At 38.6% G+C, this 23,306-nt stretch overlaps 1 protein-coding gene across 1 annotated transcript; it reads left to right on the top strand.

The window, feature by feature from the left end:
• The first annotated feature begins 126 nt into the window (after window positions 1–126).
• Window positions 127–17,239, top strand: LOC306853427 (C1q-related factor-like). Its single transcript, XM_079390822.1, has 2 exons — window positions 127–840; window positions 15,565–17,239. Exons 1-2 carry the CDS (start codon window positions 229–231, stop codon window positions 15,742–15,744), a joined length of 792 nt encoding a protein of 263 aa, XP_079246948.1. The 5' UTR covers window positions 127–228; the 3' UTR covers window positions 15,745–17,239.
• Window positions 17,240–23,306: the final 6,067 nt, after the last annotated feature.

Raw genomic sequence — 23,306 nt, 5'->3', positions numbered from 1 at the left:
GTGGGTCTCTTTCACCCTCACACGCTCCTCCACACGCTTGGGATCCTAGGGCTTGGCGCCTTTCCCCCGGGACCCCCTCTGCACCCCTCTATCTGTCTCTCTCTCTCTGCGGTCTCCTCTTCTCCAGCAGTCACCATTTCGGCTCCAGCAAGACCCACGCTGGCTGCCCAGCCACTCCCGCGCCTCAGCCTGGGCAGGAAGACCCTGGTGGCGGCCGCCGTAGGGGTCATGCTGGTGCTGGTGCTGGTGGTGCTCATCCCCGTGCTGGTCAGCTCCGTGAGCAATGACAACAGCCACTACGAGATGCTGGGCACCTGTCGAATGGTGTGCGACCCGTACCAGAACAAGGGCACCAGCACAGGCATCGCCAGCACCGGCTCTTCTGTGCAGGCCGAGGCCGAGGCTCTGGCCGACCACAGCAACATGCCTCCACCCTCCACGCTCCTCCAGGGGCCACAGGGGAAGCCGGGCCGGCCAGGCAAACCCGGACCTCCGGGGCCACCAGGGGAGCCAGGGCCCCCGGGTCCAATGGGGCCCCCGGGGGACCGGGGGGACAGGGGCCGAAGCGGGGTTCTGAGTCTGGGCAATGATGGAGCTATCAGCACGGTTACATACAACACGCACCCACGGGTGGCTTTCTACGCGGGACTGAAGAACCCACACGAGGGCTATGAGATCCTCAAGTTCGACGACGTGGTCACTAACCTCGGCAACAACTATGATGGCACTTCGGGCAAGTTCATATGCAGTGTGCCGGGCACATATTTCTTCATCTACCATGTCCTGATGAGAGGAGGTGACGGAACTAGCATGTGGGCTGACCTGTGCAAGAACGGACAGGTAAGTGCCAAATCGTTCCTCTTTGCATAAAAGTTATTTGTGAAAATTTTTTTTTTTTAGATTGAAAGTCTATTACATTACACTATGTATTATGTTTGTATATAGGCCTATATATTATAAATATAAGTTTATATTTTATTTCAATGTTACTGTTTTCATTATTTTCATTTTTATAAATGTACATATTTTTCAAGTGTTTCTAAAATCGTGTTGCATATCTATGAAGCGCATTTCTTCATCTCGTGATATGTGCTTGTGGTTTGCGCCGGTATTCACAGAGCGGATCTAAAATTAATTAAGCTGTTAATAATGACCCCGCAGAGGACAAACGAGACTGTCGTTTCGCTCTCTCCTCTGCTTTTTTTTGTTTGGTGTGAAACTGGTGGGAGACGCAGTAACATCTGCTGTGAGTTTCTCGTCCCCCCAGAGCACACGGGTGAAGTTCGCACAGCTGCGGCGCCACAAACCCGTGCGAGAAGACACGCGCTGAATGCGCTTAATGCGTGCTGACATTGTGCGCGTGTCCCCGTTAACAGAGGACAGAGATTCTGCTTCTCTTTCTTTTATGCAATTGTCTTTGCATGGGACACTTAAAAGTTTGCCGGTCCAAACTTTTTTATGAAGTGTCCAATATCTTTTAAAGCGCATGAAACATTTTTTTCTTTTTTGCATTTTAGGAGCATATATTTTATGTTTATTGATCTATAAATAATGTAGGTAAACAACATTTTTAGTGTTGTTGTCGAGTTTATTAGGACTATTATCATTACAGATAGTAAAGGGAGAAAATACAACACAGGTTGCTACTCCATCTGTTTACACTAAGCCACACTCATATTGGTTTTAAGGAAATGTTTCACCGCTGTTGTGGCTATTTTGCCCACAAAGCTCGGATCAGTTGATGTTAAGGCTCCTTAATTAGAGGGCGCGAACAAAAATGCCACAATGTGACAAAAATCGGCAGCGCGTGCGAAATCGTGCAACTTCATGAACTTGTAATCACAGTGCCAAAGACAAGCCACAGCCACAAACACACCTTATTATCTCAGCATGTCTCAGGAAATGACCATTTAACGTGTGTGCTTTTTTACTCTCTTCTTCTTTTTCTTTCTCTCTGTGCCTTCCTGTATTTGCATGCTCGCATCTCCCTCTGTTCAGAGTTGTTTTTTACTTTTTAATGATAAAATGTGCAGTTGTGCACTAGATGCATTGGTGTGTCAGTGCAGACAGAAGCGGAACGTGCAATTAGGGATCTGATGCGCTTACGATTAGGGCTTGTTGCCACGTTTGTAACTCTTGATTCCGTATTTATTAGGAGCCCGTTATATATTTATATTGCGATGTTGGAGTGGTTTGGCACGCGAGACTAACTCTCAGGTGGGAGAAAAGCGCACGTGCAGCGTCATCCACTGAGTTTCTGCCGCACGCGCAACGGGGGAGCTGTGACAGATGGAATAGAATTAGACAGTAGACTTTAGTCTCTTCAGGATCTAGTGAATTAGAAATAACATTTTCATATAATGAAATATTACATCTAAAGTTTCTGGAGCATACAAAGAGACCAGTCCACAAGGCCAGTATTGAGTTTTAAAATAAACTTATGTCCTGTTAGACAGTGACAGAATCTTTCATAAACGTGTTTAAGCACATTACTTAAATGGAAGGCTAAGATCATTTTGAGTTCTGTAACTACCATGGTAATAATAATAATTATTATATGTGTGTGTGTGTGTGTGTGTGTGTAGCTCAATAACAACGTATCACTTTTAAATAAGTATTTTATTACACATTTCACTTAACTAAATCTAAGCTTTATCTGCTCTGATGTGTGTTGAAATTTAGATTGGTTTGTGCGCTTCGTTTAGTGCTTATAAACTGGCACCGTTTAACTCAGTTACAGTGTGCATGTTTTATTAATAACCTATATATATTTAATGCATACATATCTAGTAAACATTTTTTCAGGTACAGTCTGCGATTTTCACTTTTAATACATTTCAAGCTCTTTGTAGTATTCCAGTTAAATAAATGTCTCCAATTTGCCTCGCTAACACCGAAAAAAGCGACCCATAAAAGTATGTTTGTCAACATTTATTTTTAACAATTTAGCTGGAATTGCACATGGAATTGAAAATGGGGTGAGGAGAGCAGCACCTGGAGGGCGCGTGTGTTTTTAGTCTTTCCTTGGCCCGGAGGTCAGCGCGCGCAGGACTCGGCGTTGCCGCAGCAACCGGGGCTTTCTCTAGACAGCCGATATTTAAGTCAGATAAATACAATTACCGAGGGTTATCCGACTGCCGCCGCGATCATCCCGCGCCCTCTGTTAGAGGAAATAGTTCAACTCCCATAAAGAAATTGTCACAGAAGAAAGACCGCCAGACGTTGCCCAGAGGGTAGGAGGAAAAATGAAAGAGATAATAAAAGGAACCTAACAGTCACTGTAATATCTGGAATTGAAATATGTTTTTTTTCTTCCGTCCTCAACATGTCTTTAAACTCCATCTCCTTCTTTCTCAGCTCATATGTTGCTCACTCCCCTCCGTTTCTGTCTTTTTTAAACCTTATTTATGTTCTTCATTAGATCAAACCAGGCAGCTTGCTGAGACAGAGTCCTTGTAAGAGCTGCCTGTCTTTTATACTCTAGTTGTTATATTAATTTAACTTGTCTGGTCCCTTGGTGCAATGACAGTGTGGGCAGAACACATCCTCTTAATTGAGATGAACACTTGCTTCTGTCACAAACACATCTTTGATTTGATTAATTATGCTTTAATCTGAACCCAGACCTCAGAGAAACACATTCACAGCAGGAGGCTGTACCTTTGTGAACTTCTCTGTTGTACAGCTTTAAAAGTTTGTCTGCTAACTTGCAATCTTCCCAAGTGCTGTTTTAAGGTTTCTTTGTTTTCCCCGTGCCCTAACTAGATTGCCTAAGCAAAACCATAAAAGAAGTACACTAATGGCAAAGCCAAGAGCAGGCAAAAACTGCTGGGAGCACAGTACAGCATTTATGGAGTGTGTGAAGGAAGAGCATTGGGGAGGGAGAGCATATGTTGCCGTAAAGCACCGTCTGTTGAACACAATGGGTCCTGATCTCTAGAGACCCTCCTCACAGACACTTTAGGCAGACATGGGCGACGAGCCTTCCTCCCGAGAGCAAGCTAATCTTTATAAAGTGGTTACCGCCTCACTAATTAAACCGCTATTCCAGATCAGAGGAATTGCAGCAGTATGTGTGCGTGAGAGAGAGAGAGAGAGAGAGTGGGCATATAGGACTTCAGACGAGCCACTGTTGGATGCGCTGTTTTCAGAGTCTCACGTCGTTCCTTAACAGTTTAAAAGAAACTTTTACTATTTAACTTTGTTGTAACCCTCTTACTCTCTGAATGTGTGTTAAAGCAGTACAGTGTTTCTCAATGGCAGTGATGGAGTGCTAACAGACTTTTAGCTAGTCTGCTGCATCCCTGTGGACTTGCTCTATTCTTCAAGCGGCCACTGACCATACCGACATACAAACCCACACAGCTGGTGTGCATGACGTATACGTGAGACAATGAGGAAGAGCACAAAGAATATTTTTGTTCTAGAGAGATTGCAGTCTGTGTGGGAAAATATTAGTGCTCTATTTATTACCATCACATTGTGCATGCTTAATGGATTTTAGCTTTAACACACAAACGATGCTTTCCTTTTCATCCATTTCCACTCCTCTTTCCAAGCTTCTTCTGTTTAGTCCTCGCCATCTCAGCTTTCTTTTCTTAATTTGCCAAATTTTCTCTGAAAAAAATCACATTTTTGCCAGATGGACATGTACAGATGCCTGTGCGTTCGTTTTGAAACTCCACCAGCTTTACAAGGAATTCCACTTCAAATGTGATAAAGGAGTGAGAAAAAATGAAAGACTAGGAAAAAAAGGTGTTTGTCGTGCGCCAGAGAGTCTTTTTAATCGTAATTAAAAACTTTGAACCGCATCCAGATTGCGCTGGCACCTGTCCTCGTGTTCCTTCTGTTGATATTGTCATTAATCCACCCAAACCCATTCTGACTTCATTATAAGCAAATGCATCCAGGCACTCTTTGTGTTTCTCAAGAGGCTCCTTCGGGATAATCTTGCTGTCTCAGACCACACTCACACAAGCGCACACACTCACGCATGCGCAGATGTGCACTCGCACGGTCTAGTACAGTTATCTAAAGATTCACCTGTTTGGTTTACAACTAGTTTATAAAGTACTGGATATGTTTTCCAGTGTTTTCCAGGATATTTTCCAATGAGTTAAAGGGAGGAAAAGAGAGTAAAAATGACAATTCTGTCATCATTTACTCACCCTCATGTACCTTTAAGAGATTTTCAACTTTTTTTGTCCACATAATAATGTCCTTCCAAACCTGTATGACATCATTTCGGCTATGGAACACAAAATAACATATTTGAATTTTATTATTTATTTTTTTCTGTACAATTAAAGTCAGTGTGATCCAGTGTCTTATTGGACCCCACTGACTTTAATTGACAGAATTTGCATTTTTAGATGAAAACTGTCTTTTTGCGTATGACATGACATGACATTCTTTTTTGTTCACTCACTCCTTCCATAAGATATCTTTGGGAATAGTGTATGCTTTTATGCAATTACGTGAATAAAATGTGCTAATGTAATTAACATGACAGGGAGCAATACATATACAGTATGTGTTTAGCACTGTACGTGTGTGGAAAGGCAGCACACTTTACCAACGGGAACAGAAAAAACATGTTTTTAATTACAGAATTCAGTGCTCAATTATTAGTCAAACAAATTACTCATGTTTAATTACACAGTGCGCATAAATGCAAGTGTTGTTCATTGGTATTTGGATGAAGAGAGAGACGAGCAACATGCTGCTAGAGCGAAAACAACCCCAGGAGCAATACTGTTTTTGCAGGAAACAGAACAAAAGAACATGCAGTATAGCTAATGCAATAATCCTTTTGGTTGAAGTATACCAAATCTTTCACTTGTCTTTTCAGTCATGAAACAAACTAATTATCCCTAAAATAATCTTCTGAAAAAGTCTGCAGCATCTTTTAACAAGTCCAATAAGCAGTCCTCTTCAATAACAGCTTGTTAATTTGCGTCGGAGTTGGAGGGTGTGCTTGTGTTTCAGTCACACACTCTTCCCCGCTCGCCACTCATCTAATCAGCTGTTGAGGCGCTGGGGTGGGGCCTTTGCCCCTGATGTGATGTCTAATTGGACACTAAATTTGCCACCCAGTGGAGCAGAACATTAAAACCAGTCTAATTGGGTGCTGTATGGTTATTAGCACTGGATTTGCCCGTGCTGCGAAGAAATGCCACACATTTCAGATGTGTCTGGGTGTAACGGAGCAAGAGCTGCAAAGGAATCCATAATTTATTTATCGGTGAGGAACTATACTCTAAAGCATAGTCCTTCTGCACCTCAGCTCTATCAGTCAAATATCCAGCCCAGAGAGACTTCAGCAGTACTGTTGTGAGCGTGTATCTTGAATACATGCACTAAAATAGCTGCACCTCCCTGTTTGAATGACTGTGGCCTGGCTGGTGACTCAGGAGGAGACCCTCTTCTTCTTTTAATGAGAAAAGAAATCAGCACTCACACTGTTACTCCAATCATATTTTCATGTGTTTGACACACACGCATATACACACACACTCGTGCTCTCCCGGGGAATAACAACTTGCCCCTCGGCAAAGTTCTTCTGTAAACATCTTCATGCTTCGATGATGTTTTTAATGACTCCTTCCACTCAGACGCTACATAGGTCCACTGCGACACCCTTGCTCAGCCCACTTACTCGGTCGAATTAGTCAGCACGTTTACGTGCGTGTTTAACACCTCGATCACCTCGGAAAATAAACAACAGCTACTGTAAGATAACAACTATCCGCCCGGCGCCAAATGATGAATAGGGCAATTCATGAAAAATGTATGCTGCAGCAAAAACCATGCGTTTCTCCCTCGCTCCCTCTCCTCATCTTTCTCCCCCTCTCCTTCAGTCTCCCCCAGGACTAGAATTACTGCACTCTCCTCATTATGGTACTGAGAGGAGGTGAGGCTACTCTATCACACCATAATGTGTTATAATGCAGCGAGATGTTTCATTATGCAGCTGCGCTCCTCAAAGACTTCAGTTTCACGCAGAGGTCAGGCCACTGTGTGCACACCAGGAGCGAATCTAAGAGATCAGCTTGAGGGGGAACTGCCAGTTTCCCTTTGGGGGAATATTTCTTGCTTTAAGTGTGAGGTAATTAGTTTAAATTGAGCTCGACTGGCAGTTCTTTTAAACAAACCAATTAAAAGGCATCTGTTTGAAAGTTATATCAGTAACAGTGGCATACGCTTTAGTTTGGTATATCTTGCATTAGTTTGTTGGTTTCTTGAGATATCAAGCTTTTTTTGAAATTTTTTAACAACTGTTAAAAACTGCACTCTTTTGAAGGACTCTCACATATGTATTCTTAATTATGAACACCCTCGTTTGTAGTGTAAACAGTTTTACTGTTTACTGCACGTTGTTATTCTTCTCGATATTTCCCTACAGCGGCGAATTAACTGGCAGTCTCGCATTCACAGAAAACGGATTTCCACGTTGAAAAATAAGGTGGATATAAAGGCAAAAATGATAAAAATATAAAGGCAGGGATACTGTATATATTTTAATGTATAATGACTAATTTATATTGTGTTAAAAGTATAATATTAATTGTTTGCTAAATATAATAATTTGCTTTGTATTAAACTTACACTTACACTAAAAAGATACACTTACACTACCTGGCTATTTTGTCAACCTTTATTTGAACATTTGACTATCAAATGGCCTTTCTAAGCAGTCTAAAAATCTATTTTTTCCCCTCCAGAATTTCTTTTGCGGGGGTTATTTTGTGGTTATTTCTCGAATTCAACTACTTGAACTGTGTATGAATCAGGCTGTTTAGATGTCTTTTAGATGCACAAGTGTGAGTAACTGATGGAAAGCTGCTCTGGCATTAGCTGATGGCTGCTGGCATCTTCTTCTCGAGCCAGCTGGCCCTCGTCTATCATGGCCATCAGCAGACGACATTATTATTTAAACTCCATCTGAGTAATATCTTCATTAAAAGTACTTCAGAAGTTTCATTAAAAAAAAAATTTCTTTCAGTGCTATTCATCGTTCATTCTCTATGCAAACACCACTGCCCGTTTCTCTCAAACAGTTCTAATCATTGTTTAAACATTATATCAGTGTTATTTAAGTATTCCTGGAGATCGCTGACAAGACAAAGAGCAGCTGGGTAGATTAATCTCTCCGGCTTTCTCAGCATGGTGGTGCGACAGATGGAAATGAAAGCGTGGCACCTTCACTTTTGTTCTCCACTACTTATCTTGTCCTTAATCAGGTTTGCTTTGCTAATAAACCCAAGTGAAAAAGGAGCACATGGAAGTCTCTAATGTCCTCAGGAATTTCACACAAGCAGCGAGCATCTGGCTCGCTTTCATCCTCGAGGGGATTTTTCTCCAAGCGCTGCATGAAGTGCTCCACAAAGCCTCGATCAGAGATGCAGCTCACAGTCCACCTTTTAAGAATAATTAGAGCCAGGCGCATGCTTCAATTGAACCACACTACCGCTAACTGACTAAGAGCCTGTAATGCGGTACGAGAAGTCAACTACGAGAGGGGAAAAAAAAGCAAGAAAGAGAGAAGGAAACAGGGAACATGGAGACAGCAGGTTGTGTCCTTCAGGATTAGGTTGCTTTAGATGAAATGTTTCATATCGTTCAGAGACAGATCATTTTCTGGCAGGGAGACGCTGCTGACATCTGTAAGAATATCCACTGGCTACTACTGCGTTTCAGCCGCACCGCGCTTAATCTCTCCATTGACTGTATTAAGAAATTTAGCCAAGGATAAGGTGTAAGGTTTGGTTTACTAAGGTGTAGTTTTGTGTATTTTGAGTTTTCATAAATCAAATTTTAAACCAGTTTTTTTATTCAGTGGTTTCTTGACTTTGGTAGGAACCTGTCCTACATCACCCTTAACCCAAATCTACACATGCTTAAAATTGAACAAATACATAATTATTCCAGGTAATGTACTATGTTTAGGCATTTAGGTCTCTCAACCAGAGAGGTTGTATTTTCAAAGTCAAAAAGGCATTCCATGATGAAGTCTATAAACACATGGCATGTATGTGCTCTGAGCACACACCGACTGTTTTCCAAAACAGGGACAAACAGATGTGTGTCAGAGCACGGCCGCCGGTTTCCGTCTGTTTGAAATGCTAAATGCAGACTGTCTGTCCCCCTAACCCAGCCCTAAAGCCCAGCAATGTCTTTGGACTTAAATTCTTTGACTTTGCCCAACTATACCGCCTCCCTCTTTCATTTGTTCCCCATAGACCTGGCTTCCTGCTATTTCACTCCCTGTTAAAGGAACATTCTGGGTTAAATATACTGTAAGTATACGACAGCATCTGTGGCATATGCTGTTGATTACACACAATATCATTTTAATTCTTAAAGGGAGAGAGAGAGAGAAACAACTTGAGTTTGGAAGAAAAAAATTTTTATAGTGCAAAGGAAGTCTATGGGGCAAATGCACAATGGTTGCCCCGTAGGCTTCCATTGTAAGTGCATATACACGTTTTTAGTTTGTTTTTACAACTAAGGTAAGAATCACAATTATTTTTTGTGTTTAATCGACAAAATGAGCCCTGAATATTCCTTTAAATCTCAGTAACTGTCTCTGTTAATGATTTTGTTTGGGACTCTGCTAACAGAGATGCTCCGGGGGCATCATAAAGAAAGGATTTATTGTGAACCTCTAAAAGGCAATTGATACATCCATCTTTCTATTTGATTTCTATTTACACAAAGTTTGAAATGCCTTGTGGTGTCTCATCATTTGATAGCTTTGGATATCATTTATAGTCACAGTGGCTTTACTAATTAAATCAGTTTTACTGTCAATCAGAACATGGTTTCTGTCTTTATACGAGTTTTTTAAGCTTATATTTCAGCTGCAGTTCAATTGCTTATTAATTACCCTGAAATGATATCCAAACACAGCCAACAACGGAAGTCCGGACTCCCAAAGGAGGCTAATATTAAAAATAAAAAAAGATTAAAACGTGTTTCATCGAAATCCCCTCCAACGAATCCCACGCACTCCCGGGCACTAAGAGCTCACCCTTTAATAAGGCCGCTGTGCAGGCTGTGTGTGCTAAAGGCGGATTATTTGATATTAATATGCACCGGACGATCGTCACCATGGATTCAGAATAGCAGACTTTGTTTGCACATCGATATTAGTCTCACCAGATTTAATCAAGAAGGTAAACAATGAATTGAAAAAAGATAGAGAATAAAAAGAGAGACAGAGCGACACAGAGTCATCTGGGTTGAGTGATGGGCAAGTCCTCTTCCATTTGACCGACAGTTTTTATGCGATGACAAGGTACACAGGAGCCCTAAAGTTGCTTTATTGTACTGAATGTGCCACTGCCAGCAAACTATACTTCTGAATAAGTAACTAAAATGGCTTAGAAATGGATTTCACTCAGAAATTGATAGTCATTTTTGCAAACAATTACAAAGAAACAGCAAGTAACACATTGAATTACATGTAATTTTTGTATTTTCTTGTAAAATGTACTCCAGTAATCTTTGTTATATTTAAAACTTAAAATTATTTGTTAATAGTGTACATGCTGGCATAATATTTTCTTAACACTAGTCTAATGCTTTATTATGGCTTTTTTTTGTTTTTTAGTAGGAGTGCAAAACATACAACATATGGTGAACACAAAACACACAGAAAATTATATTAATATAAATAATATCAGTATTCACAAAAACTATTTATAGCATTATTCACTATAGCAATTACCTAAAACTGTCCATGACTCATAGAGTATAGGTGTGTAAGACACAAACTTTGAATACAAATCAGTTTTCTTTTTTCTAATTAACATCTTTTCATTAATCTCTGTGGGTCAAAGCGAAATGTCACTTACTCTTTTTACACTACTGGTTATATTAAGGAAGAAAGTTGTTGAAAAATGGCAAACTGAATATTCATGTTCATCTCGGTTCATCTTCTGATTATACCTGATATAAAGACTGAGAGAACACCCTAACTAACATTAACAAAGTAATTCACAGTTTCAGGGTGGCAGACAAACTCACCAGCCATTTACTCCTCTTACCTGAGCTATTGATCGTCTGCTCTCGGCCTCTCAGACCTCAAGATATGGATAGAGATGGAAACAGAAATTAGAAAGAGAAAAAAAAGGAAAGAGAGAGAGGACTGAAAGTCCTAAGATAATTAAGAAAACAAATTGGATGGAAGACAAGCATGTGAAGAGATTTATAAAAGAGAACATAATATATGTCAAGAGAGACTCAAGTATCTGAGAAAATGTTCCTTTGCTGAGAGGAAAGATGCTAACCACACAGAATATACAGTGTTTGCTAAAAGGGTTTGGACAATTTAGACACTTTTAAAAATGTATGATTTTATTAGCATTCATTTTGAAGAAATACTGCACAAGTACACTTTTCAAGCATAACATTTTTCTTTCTTTAAGAAAAACAAAGCTGTTTAAGGGTATAAAATAAAAGATACATTGTTCGAAATTAAGTATTACAACAATTTATGGTTGTCAAACATATCTGGACTTCATTTGGTTTGATGTTATTTTATATAATGCAGGTTTTCCCAGGCTTTCAGCCAGACAGAAAATATTTACTTTAAGTTAAATATTAATTTTAAGTTAATATTTAAATAATTTTACATTTTCATGGTTCTCTGATGTTGGTTAATTGTTAAATGACATGCAGGTATACAGATAAAATATTGAATCTTTATGTCTTATTTTGATGAATTATTTTGTCTTATGTGGCGATTTTAACAACATGACATTTCAACTCATATGAAAATCCTAGAGCAAATACACTCCCACACAAACATTTCAAATCCTCAGTCTTTTATTTTGAGTAAATACTGGAGAAATTCTGTCAACTTCTGTCCAAAGAAAAGCTTGAAATTATCTAAAGGTATAAATAAAGTAATTAACTTTCCACCAAACTCACAAACCACTGCAGTTCCCTTACAAATTTATAAGAAACCCTAGTCTAATACAAAGAAATTCATATATTTCAAGCATGGCTTCAGTGCCCAAATATTCCCGTCTAGTCACTGTAAACAGAGACTTCATCCAAGGATTCTGAAGCTCTCTGATGGTTATAGAACTGCCAAATCTCCCTCTTTTGTCACATTTCTCTCTATTCCTTCTTTCTCTGTCCTCTGTCCATCATAATTAAAGAACACATTACAGTCTTAGGCTGACACACTCACTGCCATTCAGCCCAAAATGAAAACTAATGAGAAGCCTCCGCTGTGTTTGCTGATCTCATTGCATCCCTAAGGAGGACTGGTCCATCTCCAGATGATGGAAAGCTCCAGATCTCTCTCTCTCTGGCTCAGAAAGCGGACTCTGAAAGAGGAGGGTAAATTTCGGGCAATGTCACTCATGCAGCGCAGCACTCTTACACTGGCACATTCGGTAAACAATGTGTCCGATCAATAAGGAATGATTCTGGCAAGAGCTGCCTCAGCACAAAACCGAAAACACAGCAGAATCATTCGATTTGAATGAATTGACAGCTCTTTTCAATATAGTTTCATAATATTCTTTCTCTCTCTCTTTGTTACTTTATTGCATTTTCTTCCACCATTTGCTTTGTCACTAAAATCATAAACTGATATGGTCCTATAGAGATTTTAGTAGCTATCTCTACTGAAATTCAGACTTGATTTGGCTAAATTTAATCAATTTAATTTACAATCCTCTGTTTGCCTTTTGCTTTTACTTTTTTTTTGGGGGGGGGGGGCTATTTACCAAATAAACACATGAAATATTGTTTCACCTCAAGCTGTTTAAAAGATTTTAAGAATATAATATCAGAATCAGAAGTATTCCATATTTAATAAACCTGGATATTCATACATTTCCGTGTAAGCATATAGAAGAGTTCTGTGTTTACGTATCTGCAGATTGAGCTTGAGTAAAGTGTATTCAGCAGCAGCTGGTCAAACCAGCACTCTACCGTTACCCTTTACACATCAGCACCACAACCTCATGTGTCCCTCTACAGCCACCATACCACAGCCCAAACATCCATATGGCCTTGACCTCGGGGAATCCCCTCTGCCAGAATCTTTACAGGGTGTTTGTGCGGACGAACGAAATTAGACAGCTACACATGCACATGCATACCCGCAAACACCGGCCAACATTTCAATGGGACAGGTGGTGATATGTGCCTGGCTAATCAATCCAGCCATTTACTCAAGCAACACAAACATACTATCTCCAATCCAAAACCTAGAGAGCTGCCTCCCTGCTCACCGTCTACATAAGCAGCTGCCTTCTAAGGCAGAATCTCAAAGGCAGAGATTCCACACAAATAGCTCACACATGTATGACTCAAGCATCCGATTTCAATAGATATTGACCAAAGTCCCTTTTTAAGGAAAATAAGTTCACTCAGCGGCAATATTTGCAAAGCCTCCAAGCAGCTATTTCAAGCATGCAAGAAGACCAACCTTTCCACTTGAATAGGGAAACACTTAAATCTCAAAAACTACTTGCCAAGCTCACATTTAAATAATATATTTTGAATCAGCAACTAATTCTGACATAAAGTGACCCATAATAGTTTTTTTTTCTAGTTTAAAAGCAGAAAGGCATATATTTCAGTCCCAAGTCACACATCTCAAGTCACTGATTTTCTATAAAAACACAACTTCTAACGGCCGCAGTGATGTGATGACTTCACCAGCTGCCAACTGGCTCTTTTATAGAGAATTGAGGCTTATTTCAGAGAAGCAACCTTTACATTTTAAAGATAAAAAATAGCCTTTGATATGAAACACAGCATTTGATCAATATGAATGAATCGTCTTGTTATCTGTGCTTTTACATTAGCATGTTGCTAGCTAACGACACAATGCTTAGCATACAAATAGGCCTAAATGGAAAAAACTTTTAGATTTTTATCTATACTTTGCAATATTGGTTGTTAAATATGTTTTCAACTAATTTAACTTCTTGAATGCATATTTTTCCAATGCAGTGATATCTTAAAATGGGGCTGAAATTTGGTATAAAAAGAGGCCTTTCAAAAATTAAAATTCTGGTATTATCCAAAACTTTTAACTTTATTTCTTGTATTGAACACAAAAAGATATATATATATATATATATATATTTAAAAACACACACACACACACACACATCTCACTGTTTTTGGTCCAGTCAGTTGGGTCCTTTGTTGTTCTGAATCCCATTGACTTTGTCAGTATGAGGCAAAACAGTTCTTCAGAATATCTTTTTTTTTTTTTGGTGTTCCACAGAATAAAGAAAGTCGTACATGTTTGGAATGACATGAACTACTGTGGGTGGCCCGTTAAAATTCCCTTTTATACAAACTACAAAAAAATGGATTTGTCAGAATGCGTAAATGCAAAGTGAATTCATTTCTGACTCTTCCCCTTCCAGAAACCCTCTCCCCTTTACAATATATTTCTTACCAGTATTGCCAATGAGTGCAAGCCACTTTGTGTGGGAGGGACACACATACACACTCCAACTCCGCCACACACACTGGTGTTGATTATAATAGTGTATCGGGGTTTGCTCTAACACCTCTGCCTACGGAGCTCTCCCTCGAGTCTGCAAAAACCTTTCAAACAGAACTCTTAATTAGATGGTACAGAGGTCATCTAGAACCAGAACACAAGGACACACAAATATACTCCCACACAAACACTTCCTTCCTTCCCTCTTTTTCTCTAATAAATAACATAGACATCAGCCCTTATCAGAAGCTGAACTTTCTGTCTGATAATGAACTAGAAAAAAAAGCCGGCCTGTCACATTCATTGCTTTTAAAACACGTTCACATTTCACAGCTTGTTGTGAGTGAGATCCAGGCAGTCAAGCCGTACATATCCATGCCTTCACCACAAGCTCAAACGTTCATTCAGCAGACAGATTACAGAAATTTTCAGCAATTTCCCCAACGCTGTTGTGTGGTACTCAGACAAATCCACACATATTAAATCCATCCGTGTCTCTTTCCGTGTCTAAATCCATCTGTATCTTTTCTCAGCCCGCTCAGGTAAATGAAAACAGTTGTCATAAATTTGAAGCCAATATGAATGTGTGTCAACGCTTGCGTGTTTTCATGCATCCTGGAGTCTTATGCACGCTTATGTGTTGGTGGATATCTGATCCTTCCTGTTTAATGAGACAGATTTAACCTTCACAGAGGTTCACAGAGTCAGAAAAGGAGATTGTCACTAAATTAAAACTCTCATAGAATGATTTGTCTTTAATACATGGAGAAAGCTATCCATTAGCATTCCAATAATGGCAGTTGCTTGGCTGGCGCAGCACCTATGCAGTATGGCATTTGAAATCTGTCATCTTTGCCATATTTTAAAACCAATCTCCTATGTTACTTGCAGAAATTATTTTGAATAGTTTAAGATGTCTTTGGATTTAGATGGTGTAGTTACAGCATCTGGCAACCATCGAGCTCTGCCAGGAGCTTGCTAACTAGCTAAACCTTAACACAATGTGTCAGAAAGACATTATTTTCTATTACTGATGCCCCTTGTTGGTTTTCTCTCTCTTCCTCTCTCTCGTGTAGGTGCGAGCCAGCGCAATCGCTCAAGATGCTGATCAGAACTATGACTACGCCTCAAACAGTGTGATTCTGCATCTAGACGCTGGCGATGAAGTCTACACCAAACTGGATGGTGGCAAAGCCCACGGGGGCAACAACAACAAATACAGCACATTCTCTGGCTTCATTCTTTACGCTGACTGAATATGTGAGCGCAGAGGAAAAGCAGTTGGAAAGAAAGAAATATAGCGAAAGGAAAGTGGAAGTGAAGGAAGGAGCATATAACATCCCAGCGCTTTATTTTACCAGGATCTCTCCATTGCTTCAGCACACGATTTTAAAGAAAGAGACTCAGTGGAATGAGGGTTCAGTAGCTTCTCTTCGAATCACCTTATTGATTGATAAAAGACAAGGAAATAAAGTGATAAAAGTGACGTTTTTCTCTTTCGGTGTTGAAAGGGCATTTTTGTCTTTCTTGTTTTAAGACTCCAAGAGTGACTGGCAGAGATCTTTATTAACCTCATCCTCGTGTGCTTTTCCTCTTTTTGCCCACAGATATCTATTGCTAAAAATATCCCTGACAACCTGTGGAAAAAAGTATGTTACTTTTGAAGGATATGTGGATCTGATGGCAACTTATGTATTCATATAATTCTAACGCTTGTGTCCGACGTCTCCTTACCTCTGCATTGGGCACAGTACCCCCTGTTGGCTATTGTTGGTAACTGGTTTCCATCTGCATTCTTTTCGTATGTGTTGTACTCTGTTGGGACTGCAGTAGCTGATGAGAATTGTGAATGAATGTTATTCCTTACAAGCACTTGATACTCAATTTAGACAACTGATACTCTGCTACTCCCACGACTCCTTTCCTCCCCTGTCAATTAGCACTCGACCCTAATCTCGCTCCTCTCAGTCACCTCCTGCCCCTCCTGAAACACCAGATGACTTATAATAGTCTAAACTCTTTTTTATAAAAGAGTCAGCTTAAAGGATGCTTACATGTGTTTTAGTGTTAATTAACTTACTGTAGAATGAATGAAGAGCCTGTGTTGAACACATAAATGGGATATTTTTCTGAACTAAAAAAAAAGTTCAAATAAAACATGACAGAAAAGAGTTTGGCAAACATTCGGTGATATTTTAAATTATAAAAACCACCTAGCCATAGTATTACTACTTTATAGCAATTATTATTTATAATCTGAACATTACGGCGAAATTCAGACGTCAGAAGTGTTTGCTTAAAAAGTATTGATTTTGAAGAGGGCTGGAGGATGAGTTGAGGTGCTGTTGAGGGGCTTCACTTGTCACTCAATCATTCCTGCTACCAAATGCAACAACATGCAGTGCGAATATTTACACGGTAATATTTTATTCCGGTGGGACGAATTAATGTGAGAAAATTAGGTTTATTTGTAAGTGTGCACCTGCGTTTGAGAGTGTGAGCGTGTGAGTGTGTATCTGTACCAACACCAGAGCATGAACTATATTTTGTCTTTGCCACATTATTGGTTTGAGAAATGTTCTATGCTTTAGCCGGTCAAAGATGTGATATAGAGCCAATGAGATTGCATCAGACACGTTTAGCTAAGCCTCTACAGAGAAGATATAAAAGAAACAATAAAGCTGTAAATTAAATAAATCTATGCTATGTTTGTCAGTCCCACTCTATCTTTTGGAAATGTTGAATAAATTTAAATAACAAATGAGATTTTTGGAGTCGTTTGTGCTGTAATGATTTTTTTGTTCAATGCGAGAAAAACGTTTTTGGGGAAACAGAAACCCATTTGCATAAATCTTCCAATTTATCTAATACCTCACATAATAGGCTATTTAATACATGCTTTAGTTATTTCCAGTTACATCAGAATAAACAGGAAGGCAACGAAAATTCATGCTTATGCCTCTGCTTCTTTTCCATCCACGGATTTCTTCCTCCCATCTCTCTATTTTTATCTCGTACCTGTCACCTGGCCTGACTCACAAAAGCACATAGGGAAAAAACCCAGCTGTAGACTTAACAAAAGCTTTCATTAAGTGTGCCTCATTGCTTGATTCACGTTGTCACCGCTGTTGCATCTCAGGACACTTTCTTCCAGAGGACACATTCAAACAGCCAGGGCTGGTGTTCAGAGCAGTCACTCCCACTGAGATGGGAGAAAGAGAGAAAGAGAGCGATGTTGGCAGATATTTGCAAACTACATCACATCAAGTGATATTCTGAGAGGGATTTAAATTAATGTGCAGTTCTGCCCATAAGCTGACAGCAACTGCAAGATATTTACCTTTAAAAAAAAAAGGCATCATAAAAAAAATTGCAGGGTTTTTTATATTCCACAAGACAACCGATTCTAAAGATATCATTTTGTTCAAAAGTTTACATGCATGAGTTTTTGTTTTGTAGTGAACAGTGAAGCTGCCTACAGTTCTTCACTTTACAAGTTGTTTGAACATAAACGTGTGTTGGAAGTGTGTGTACACACCCACCCTATAATGATAAAAATCCACCCATTGGGTTTTTTTTTTTTTTTTTTTTTTTAAATCTCTATTTTAAAATCCCCTTTCTCAAATCAGACTGTTCTGAGAGTCCTGTCAGAATGTCGTAGTTCTGCACAGGCCCCTCCCCCGATAGTTGATTGACACGGCCGTTTTACCTTAGACCCGCCCTGAGTGAGCTGAGAGCTGAGAGCCATTGTGTCTCCGGTGCAGGGGAAGACAAGCATGTCTCAGATTAAGCGATTGAGGTGTTTTCTTGTTTGATGTAATAATGAACATAGCATTCATCATTTACTCCAGACTGAGTAAATGATGATCTGAGCCGCTGAAGACGCAGAGGATTAAATTTGGAGATTTTTAATTTTGGAGGATTATATTTGTTTTTGAAAGGAATGTGCCTATCCCCGATCTGCCTAAATGTGTTATTTTCACGTGAATCATTTGTGATCCAGCTTCATCTACAGAAGAAGTGAGTATAAGAGTTTTTTATTAATCTTTGCAAATCGCCTTTCCAAATAATGTGCTAGTTAGCAAGTTTCGCAGCTGAAGTTTAAAGTCTGCTCGTCACTCCACAGAAGAGAGGGGCGGGGTCAGCAGAGCTCATTAGCATTTAAAGCAGCATGGACTAAAACGGCTTGATGAAAACAGAGCTGATTTTGACAGGGTAAAGAAGGTGTTTTTTTTACACTACCACTGAGAAATTTTTATCAAAGTATGTTATAGACTTTTCATTAAGACCCTAAAGAATCATATCAAAAAAATCCTCCAAATATTGCAAATTTGGTCTCTCTATGTTTTGCACATTTGGATTTTTTTTTGTATAATCACTATATGATACAGAGATCCAGGTTTGCCACTTGAGACATTACACAATATTTAGAAGGGCATTGAGAGGATATAAACAAAGTTTGAAAAAGAAAAAAGTATAAAGTAAATTATATTTTAATTGTGAAGTATATATATATATATATATATATATATATACACTGTATGGAGCGTCTTCAGAGTAGTACTACATTTTAAAATAAAAAAGCAATTTTATGCAATTTCATGAAAATAATTTATATAATTTAATTTTAAACAGTTTTATTGCCATATCTTTTTCGTTTTGATCTCTTTAGAATAAAAATAAATCTACACATCTAATTTTGCAAGGGGAATGTAAACTTGGCAGAAGCACTGTAAATCTTGAAATCTTTTCATTATAATAGTTTGTGAACTGAGACTGCATATCCCCCAACCCCATAATCTCAATTCCCATGTTTAGTTCCAGCATTTTTTTTTCTTTCTACAACTGACATTGTTGTCTTGCTTCTTTCAGTTTCCCCACTCTGGTCCTCTTGTGTGCTGAGAGTCTTTTCTCATTCTAAACTCTCTTTAATGAACATCAGCACAGACGCCTGACAATATCATTGGTCAGAAGACCCTTTTATTCTCCCTCCATTTCTCTCTCTCTGAACGAAACTGTGCTATTCACACACACACACACACACCATGTACTTGGGCATCTCCAGGGAGCCGCTGGAAAACCAGATAAAACAACAGCAACAGACATACTGTGCTCCTCTCTTCCTTCATGAGCTCTAACCTTCCAGAGCTTCAACACCTCCAGACTATTGTCCTGGGATCTGTCCTGCTCCAAACTGCCATCAAAGAGCTTCTGAGTTTAGTCTGATCACAGAGCAGTTTAAAGACTGTCAGATAGACAGCAATCCAGCTCAGAGGAATTCAGCACACCTGTTTGACAGGAACTGAAGCATTCGCCGATTTACAGCTTCCACACAGGAAGTGATGCTGTATCAAAATAGGTTACTTTCAGTTTTACACAATATTCTAATACTAGCTCAATAACAGTTCCAACAATGATTATAATTTAGTTTTTTTCATTTAAACTATTTTGAAATGCTATTAATTAATATTATTAGTTAGTTATATTTTCATTATACACTGCATTTATAAACAAGAAGAAACATCCATAACATTAAAAATGGATTGCTTTGAACATTTAAGAAACTTTCAGAAATTTCATAACAGTTTCAAAATGATAAAATGTAATGTTCCCCTAACAATTGTATAACCAAGATCTGGTTTGCATAACAAACCAAGACCTTCTCATAGCATGGTAACACTTTATAATAACTTTCATGAATAAATCATTAACAAACATTAAATAGCCTATGCTTAACAGATCATCAGTTAATACATATTCACATAGCTAGAAATATATAGATAGATAATATGCTTGTACTTATTAAACACTATCCAATGATTGGCATATTATTTAAGGTAAATTGAAATGCTTATAAATGTCTTTAAATCTTCCGTTCATCTGATAGTGAGGTTTGAAAATCTTTGAATGATTTTGACAGATGGTTTACTTCTTTAAAATATCATTAACAAACATTATATAATGCTTAAATGATCATTAGTTAATGTTTACAAATGACGTTTTCAATTCATATGATTATGCACTTTTTATGTTTATTCAATATTAACATAATAAATGTACAATGTACGATCATGCACTTTTTAAAAATCTACAAATGATTTTAAAATGTTAGTTTATTTGTTAATGTACTTTTGAATGCTAACAAATGTCATTGAACTTGTTCACGTATTACATTTGTTTTTTTTTTACATTTTGAAAAGATTTATTAGCCATTTTAAGCACATCACAAACTCGCCATGTTAACATATTATTCACTAAATCACAGTCTGTAAAGGTCATATATTTGGTCTTCGTTTGTTGTTTAGACTTACTATTTCCACAGCTTAACAAATCATTGATGAATTATTTGTTTGTTTTTGCAGTACCCAATCTAAAGTGGAAACTCCTGTGAAACTGTTCATAAATGTTTACTAATCATTAGTACCTTTATGAGCAGCTATGTCAATGGCAAAATGTGTCCCAAATGACCAGAATTCAACCTATTTTCACATCTTTACAAATAATTTATTAATCGGTTGTTCATATTTTTGCAGTACCCAATCTAAAGTTGAAATTATTCATCAATGTAAAATGGCATATGGCTTAAGTTATTGCTTAAGTTAAGTTTAAAAAAGTTGTTTACTAAATAAATAAATAAACAAATCAATAAATAAAATGAAATAATGATCAGAGTTAAATCAATTAAGAAAAAAAATGAAATTGTTTATTTATTGTTGTATTTATTAAATGTTGCTGTTGACCAATCAGAATCAAGTATTCCAATGAGCTGGACTGTGGACTGGAGTGCAGATCCAGCATAACGTGAAAAATCCAGCAGATCTTCAGTGAAAGAGCTCAGATTTGAAAGCCATGTTCACAAGCGGCCCATGATAAAAAAAAATAAACAACAATGATGGCCTCAAACAATCCTGCAGCCTAGAGGGAACTTCTAATGTACTTAGACTGATTCTTAAGTGCAGATCTTCAGACATCCTGTCATATAAACAGATGGAGGTTTATCTCTGGGAGATAACTAAGGGCTGATGAGGCAGACAAAAGGGGAAATGATAATTGTGTGTGCGCATGTGTGATAGGAAAGGTGTTGTCGTGTCTGTATGAGTGTGTATGTTTTGTTTAAAGGCCACCGTATCACTGAGGGAGGTTCACAGAGCCATCTGCCCAATTAGGCAATGCACCCGCCGCAACTCACTTCTTCAATTACCACACTGATCTCAAACACACACACACACACACCTGCACAGGGCCAACAGGAGAGGGAACAGCATCCACAAATATATTTGTGTGCACTCCAGCACAGACACACATACACTGGTGACTTTCTTCAGAGTTTCTGACTCAAAGGTCAAAGCCACACAAGTTGAAGGCTCCTAATGTCGAGAAGTCACTGGTTTCCATGATGATGGCTGAAGTTTGGTCATCAATTTCTTGCCAGCTGAAAAGGCCACAGTGTCCTGACATGCTGGTTAGTTAAATATCTACTGAATCCTTCTTAATAAATGTATATGTCTGTGAAAGTGTGTGTGTGTGTGTGTGTGTAGGAGGCTAAAATAATTTAAGCACATGAGACAAAGATACAGCTCCTGATATTAAACACATTTTCAAGAAATTTGCACCTTTAAAGATCAGTGTATTTAATATACTAAAGTAACTTTCCAACTGCTGGCAAAGGTAAATATTAATGCACTCTTTGAGTAATATTCAGAATCTGTATTTATAGAGCTTAGAAATTAACTGACATTTCACTAGCGAGAATCTTATGACAATAAACATCTGATTGGCCAAGACTCTGCATTACATCATTCACAAAGATTCCTATTTCAACCATTTCTTAAAAGATATCTCGAATGCTTAAATATTATTTGACTAATGAAGAACTTTTCTATTTAATATACACTGAACAAAATTATAAACGTAACACTTTTGTTTTTGCCCCCATTTTTCATGAGCTGAACTCAAAGATCTAAGACTTTTTCTATGTACACAAAAGGCCTATTTCTCTCAAATATTGTTCACAAATCTGTCTAAATCTGTGTTAGTGAGCACTTCTTTGCCGAGATAATCCATCCACCTCACAGGTGTGGCATATCAAGATGCTGATTAGACAGCATGATTATTGCACAGACATGGGCCGGTCCTCGGGCCTGTTTTAGGCTTCTCCTTTATCAATAATTGATGGATGTCTAAAATATAAAGATGAAAAAAATTGCCACGCTGGTGGAAACAACATGAGTCCGTGCTGGTGCGACTTTCAAGAGTGGCTCGACGGTGTTTAGTGTCCCGCAGCAGCAGCGAGAGTTCTGCGTTCAAATACACGCAATAAAGCAAAAGCCCCAGCAAAAGTAATTACCATGAATGTGTCCGGGGGAAATAGAAAGGATACACCATCTCCTCATTAGACGCGCCTTTAGAGAGAAGTGCATCTTCACGGATGAGGATTGTATTAAAGAGTTTTTGTTTTTCGTTTTTATTTATTTCGTTAAGTAGTAATTTAAAGCTTTCTATAGATACATTTATCATGTCTGTGAGGCATGTATTCGCTGTCTTTCGGTTCATTTTTGTGAAGCGCTCCTGTTCAAGATGAAAGCACGACGTTTTGTTGATATTGTGAGTGCACACAAATAAAGGTAGACCCTTTACAGTTACGAATGATGTATTACTGTTACCTTTATGAGCAAAAATTACGGCGTAAGTTGTTTCCATTGAAAAAAAATGCAATTGATTGCGCTGGTGCCTCCATGTCCTGCGCGTTAGCTTCCACTCCCCGCACAAACTACTGGATGCAGCGCACATTTATCTAGGTTTAACGTTTAAACATTGT

The sequence above is a fragment of the Barbus barbus genome (genome assembly GCF_936440315.1).
Source record: "Barbus barbus genome assembly, chromosome: 3".
In the NCBI taxonomy this organism is placed as follows: Eukaryota; Metazoa; Chordata; class Actinopteri; order Cypriniformes; family Cyprinidae; genus Barbus; species Barbus barbus.
The sequence above is the reverse complement of the archived record's forward strand: the minus strand, read 5'-3'. Positions and strand labels throughout refer to the sequence as shown.

Excerpts from the sequence above, each read along its gene's own strand:
- LOC306853427 (XM_079390822.1), top strand. The coding sequence starts at position 229 with ATGCTGGTGCTGGTGCTGGTGGTGCTCATCCCCGTGCTGGTCAGCTCC. Across the intron at positions 841-15,564 it reads ACCTGTGCAAGAACGGACAG|GTGCGAGCCAGCGCAATCGC; the intron begins GTAAGTGCCAAA and ends TCTCTCGTGTAG.